This window comes from Antrostomus carolinensis, unplaced genomic scaffold (genome assembly GCF_000700745.2).
Source record: "Antrostomus carolinensis isolate BGI_N321 unplaced genomic scaffold, ASM70074v2 scaffold24539, whole genome shotgun sequence".
NCBI lineage: Eukaryota > Metazoa > Chordata > Aves > Caprimulgiformes > Caprimulgidae > Antrostomus > Antrostomus carolinensis.
In genome coordinates, this window is record NW_010338231.1 from 1,525 (window position 1) to 6,814 (window position 5,290).

General features: G+C 54.0%; 1 protein-coding gene across 1 annotated transcript in view; it reads right to left on the reverse strand.

Moving 5' to 3' along the window:
- LOC104530760 (microtubule-associated serine/threonine-protein kinase 3) overlaps positions 1-5,290 on the reverse strand; it is a gene marked incomplete at both ends in the record, with an annotated part of 11,073 nt that overhangs the window by 1,341 nt on the left and 4,442 nt on the right. Inside the window, 13 exons of the mRNA XM_029086861.1 lie at positions 212-429; positions 573-682; positions 972-1,094; positions 1,375-1,476; positions 1,763-1,928; positions 2,039-2,171; positions 2,404-2,542; positions 2,878-3,086; positions 3,208-3,293; positions 3,688-3,755; positions 4,267-4,399; positions 4,930-5,031; positions 5,113-5,290. The exon at positions 5,113-5,290 is cut by the window's right edge and continues 11 nt beyond it. Coding sequence (XP_028942694.1) covers positions 212-429; positions 573-682; positions 972-1,094; positions 1,375-1,476; positions 1,763-1,928; positions 2,039-2,171; positions 2,404-2,542; positions 2,878-3,086; positions 3,208-3,293; positions 3,688-3,755; positions 4,267-4,399; positions 4,930-5,031; positions 5,113-5,290 — 1,767 coding nt within the window. The remainder of the gene's footprint in view (positions 1-211; positions 430-572; positions 683-971; positions 1,095-1,374; positions 1,477-1,762; positions 1,929-2,038; positions 2,172-2,403; positions 2,543-2,877; positions 3,087-3,207; positions 3,294-3,687; positions 3,756-4,266; positions 4,400-4,929; positions 5,032-5,112) is intronic.

A 5,290-nucleotide genomic window follows, 5' to 3' on the forward strand; every position in this document is an offset into this window, starting at 1 on the left:
GGGGGATGGCCCTGAGGTGCTGCAGCTCCGACACTCTACCAATGCTTCTGCAATGTCTTGGTGCTGGTACAGATCTTTGGTGCTGGCACAAACCCTCAGTGCCAACACAAACCCTCGATGCCAAAACAAACCCTCGATGTCAAAACAAACCCTCGATGTCAGCACAAACCCTCAAGTGCCAACACAAACCCTTGGTGCCGGCACAAACCCTTGATGTTGGCACAAACCCTCGGTGCCGGCACAAGCCCACATCAGCATTGCCACCCCCCGTCTCACCACGCACCGGGGCTCTGGACCTGGCAGGCGGCTCCTCTCCTCGTCTCCCGAGTGCCTGTCCCATCGCTCCTCTTTGTCCTCGCTCTGACTCCGATCGGAGGACGAGAGGCTGAGGTTGGAGTGAGCTGCCAGGAATTCAGAGCTGCTGTACACCTGAGGAGGAGACAAACCATCACCGAGGAACAGGAATATGGGGATCCAGGTGCTCCGGCATCAGCCAAGACACCAACACTCGGCACAACCGCTCGCAGTGCCGAAGCCTCTGATTTCAGATGCTGGAGGAGGGATTGGAGCACCTTGCTGAAGCGATGGGAGCAGGAGGAGAACTGCCCGATCTCCACGGATGATTCCTCATCGTTGGTTTCTTCATCCTCCGAATCCAAGTGGTGGTACCTCTCGGAACGAGCTGAAAGCGAGAGCCAGAGCGGGCAGGGCTGTCACTCGCCGTCCTGCCCGCACCCACCAGGACGTACTGAGGCTGACAGCCCACCCCCAAATCCCAAGAGAGTTTTGGGGTGAAAAAGTAAGAGTTTTGGTAAAGCTGAGCAGCCTGGAAACAGGATTGTATCTGTTTCCTGACTTTGGTTTTCAAATGATCGACTTCACCCAGGAGATTTCCATCTCCTGCGGGAGCATCTGACCTGCAGCTGGGATAAGGGGTTGGCAGAGGGAAAAGGGGGTGGCTTTGGCCTCACTGTCGAAGTAGCTGGTGTCCTCCTCTGACTCCAACTGGGGGATGAACTCAGCCTTCTGCCGCAGCAGCCCGTTCCAGTCCAGGTGGAGGAAGAAGGAATGGTGCTTCACCTCGTGTGCGCCTCCTGCCAGGCAGAGAAACCCATGTTAGGGGGACGGGGCAGGATCTGGGATGCTCCTGCTCCCATCCCAAACAGCATGGTCTCTTCTCCATGCAAATAAAATGGCTTAAAACAAGATGGACTAAAGCCCAGTGCTTCCTTCCTGGGGTGAACCCTGAGCTGATGACCTCCTGAAGTATCCTCAATGTTGTAGGACACGCTTTGGTTTCAGCCCAAACAAGCTGGATCTGAATTAGGGTTCCAGGTAACCCCCCAAATGCTGCACAGGGGTTGCCACACGTACCGGTGCCCAAGCGCTCGAGGGGACATTGTCTCAGCAACCGTGTGATCAGGTCCTGGGCATCTGCAGGAAGAGCTTCGTCTCCTTCCGGCCACATAATTTCATCTGCAAGGAAAAAGGAAAAGGAGTTGGAGTGGCTGGAGGAATTTGGACAGGACAGGGGTTGTGATGATGCAAAGTTGTAGGAGGAGTCACTTCTGGGCAAGAGGAAAGTCCCGCAGGAGCTGCAGCAGATGAAAGCATCCTGCCAAACTGGGAAATCAAAGCTTAAGGAGCCTCCTCACCATTCAACTGAGTATGAAATGAAGGAATGAAGCCCTCCAGATGTTAAGGATGAGCCATAACAGCTGGGAAGAAGAAACTGAGGAGCAAAGTTGCCACCAACACTCACCGCTGATGACCTGGCCAAAGAGCTCCTCGGGGGTGTCACCGAAGAAGGGGACACAGCCCACCAGGAACTCGTAGAGGATGATGCCCATGGCCCACCAGTCAACAGGCTTCCCATAGCCCTGTATGAGGATGACTTCTGGGGCGATGTACTCTGGGGTGCCACACACCTGCGTGGGAAGCAGTGGCTGACACCGCTGCAATGACCTTTGCCACAGCTCCCAGGGCTATCCTGCTCCCTGGTGACATCAGACTAGCCAAGCAGAGCAGGACCTGGTACCTGCTTATCCATGAACTCCCGAGTGTCCTTCTCCATGTGTCCTTCGTAGAGGTTCGTGGTCATGTTCATCAAGCCGATCTTTGATAGACCAAAGTCTGTCAGCTTTATGTGGCCCATGGAGGTGATGAGCAAACTGCAAGAGAAGACAGATGCCCCGTAATGATGCTGTTTGCTTCTGGGGAGACCTGGGCAGGACCAGCCAGATCCCAAGACCTCTGGTCCCGGTGCAACGGCACAGAACCAAGTCTCTGGGCACCAAAACCCATGATCTCATCCTGCTTTATTCTTTTGGCTTAGATCAGTCTCTCTCCCTTCCCCATCCAAACCCAACCCCATCCTCTCCCAGACCTGACCCATGTCCTCACTTGTCAGGTTTGAGGTCCCGGTGGACGATGCCATAGTTGTGGAGATACTCCAGTGCGAGAACGGTCTCGGCGAAGTACATCTTTGCCATGTCAACGGGCAGCGGGCCCATGTTCTTCAGCAATGTGGCACAATCTCCCCCTGTGGGGACATGGGTCCTCCTGAGCATGAGGAGCTCAGAGAAGGCAAAGAGGTCACCAGGCAGGGCTATGCTGCCCTCCTGCCAAGCAGGCTCCCAGCCAGACCCTCCTGTCCCTCCTTGGAGCAGCACTGATCCCTGGGAATAGGGCACAAATGCTCTCCTAGGTGAGCATGGCCACCACCTTCATCAAGGTGAGACTCAGGATCACAACAGCATCTCCTCATGCTTCCCTCCACTCCCTGGGGCAAAGCAGGGCAGGAGATGTCTGGGTGGTGTCCTCGGTGCTCAGACATTGATATTTCCCTCTCCCTCCAGCCCCAAATCCTGTTCTCACCTTCGACGTACTCCATCACCATGCAGAGGTGTCGCTTCGTTTCAAAGGAGCAGAACATGCTGACCACGAAGGGGTTCTCTGCGAAGGTGAGGATGTCCCTCTCCACAAACACCTGCTGGATCTGGTTCCTTAGGATGAGGTTCTGCTTGTTGATTTTCTTCAAGGCGAAGCGCTGCCGCGTCTCTCTGTGCCTCACCAGGTACACGGCCCTAGGAGAGAGCAAAACAGCTGGACCTCAAAACAGGTCCTTCAACCACCACGACCGACCACACAGCACCACTTTGGAGACATTTACAAATGGAGACAAGCATCAGGGACTTCACAACTCACCCATAAGCCCCGTTGCTGATCAGCTTGATGGTCTCAAAGTCCCCCTCGCAGGGCTTCCTCCGAGGAGCGGTGGCCAAAGGCTGGCTCTGAAGAAGACACAGAAGGTTTTTAATGTTTCCCGGTGTGCTGGTGCTCTCAGTGCAGGCAGGAACTCACCAAGCACCATCACTTATCACCTCCAAGTGCTCCTCACTGCCAGAGGACATCCCTCCCTGAGCCCTCTCCAGCCACACACCCGAAACCAGAAGACCAAGATGCTCTGCAGATCAAGAGCCCACTCTGAGCTCTGTCCACTCAAGAAGCCAGTTGAGGGACTGTGAGATATTACACCTGAATACTGCAGTCACCCTTGGGGACAACCTGAATGAACATCTCCCACCCTAAGACAGCAGAGGAGCTGCTACAAGGAGCTTTGGTGTGAAGTGAGGCAGGACAAAGCTGGACACATCAGATGGGACACGTGGGTACAACCACACTCACCTCACAGGCGTCATCGTTCTCCGGCGTGATGGTGTTCCCACTGTCAAAGTGATCCAGCTGGACCATTTCTGTAGAAGACAGGGATGTTTTTCACCTTCATGCTCACTCCCCACCAAAATAACCCCCCCACCAACCACTTTCCCTCCAAACTTGGAGATCCCACGGAGATTTAACCACACGCTTTGCTCGAGCTATCGTATGGAGAAATTCAGGTCATGGCATTAAGAAGTTCAACAGGAGGTTAAACATTTATATAAGTCTCTTTTTTCCATAGTCATTCCCATGTTCTTCAGGGATTATGGCTCCCAACAACCCCCCCAGCTGTGGCTTCCTATGGATTAAGCGTTCTTGAGCTTAATCTGCTTTACTGAATGTGTTGGAGCAATAACGAGGGATGTGGGGCTGGATGGGAGACTTGGACATTGTCCTGGTCCTGCTGTGACCCACCCCATGACACCAGCTCAGCCCTGCTGGTCCCCCTTGCCACCTCCCAGTGCTCATTCACACTCATCAGTGGCCAAACTGGGAGTCAACACTTTGCTGCAGACCTTGAGACCACCAACCCAAGTGCTTCCCTACCCTCCAGTGGATCCTTGACGAGTCCCAGTTGGCTGATGATGTATCGGGGAATATCGGTCTTTATTCCCTGGCCAACTTTGGCGTGTCCTTCTGCAGCTTCCAGGAGGTGGTAGAACTCCTCTGGGTCAAACTCCTGGATAGGGAAAAACCAAGCAGTGTTGAGGAGCAAGAGTTTGCAGGGTCAAACCTTTCCTCTAAGCCTTGCAGGTGACATCTGTAATGGGGGACAAGCTCTGGATGCTTGTAGGAGAAAGCTGAATGTTCTCCTGTTTCAAGCATTATTGCCCCATTGTTCCCTGTGTAAAGTGTTGATGGAAAAAATAAAGCCCCATGAGCTCCTTCTTCCAGCTGCAGGAACCACAGCACAAAGGTGAGTGCTTTAGAAATTCAGCACAACAGCTAAAACACCCCTGAAAGTGGATGAGAAGAGATTCACATCCCACTGCTCTACTAGGAGAAACCAGATTGTCCTCTCCAAGAAATGGCTTTAATGGTAGGAATGGTCTTAGCTCCTTGCTGCAGCCTGGCCAAGATGGTGAGGAGCAGCAGTTCCCATGGTGGACCAGGCAAGGTGGTGAGAAGATGCCTTGTCTTTCGTGGTCTGTGCCCACCTGGAGAGAAGGCAAAATGAGTGGAGACAAGACACATCACACCATGTCTTACCAGGCACTCCAGGAGGCGAGCAGGACGGGAGATGATGATCAGCAGCTTCCTCACCAGTTGGTCGATGAACTTCACCTCTTCGCTCTCCGAACGCTCCTGAGCCTGCCAGAGAGAAGACAGAAACCAGGTGTCTATCAGTGGCCTCAGGAGATGATATCAGGCAGGGAACTGCCCCGTACTCACATCTCGGAGCATCTTCTCAAGTTTCTCCTGCAGCTCCATGAAGTAACGGGAGGTGATGAGAGCTCCCTGGGACTTTGCCAGGCAGTCGCGGGCCAGCTCGATGATCTGGTGGTGGATGAAGCCCAGCACCCCGTCTGCCAGGGGCAGAGTGCTGCTTGGGGAGAAGTTTGTGATGGTG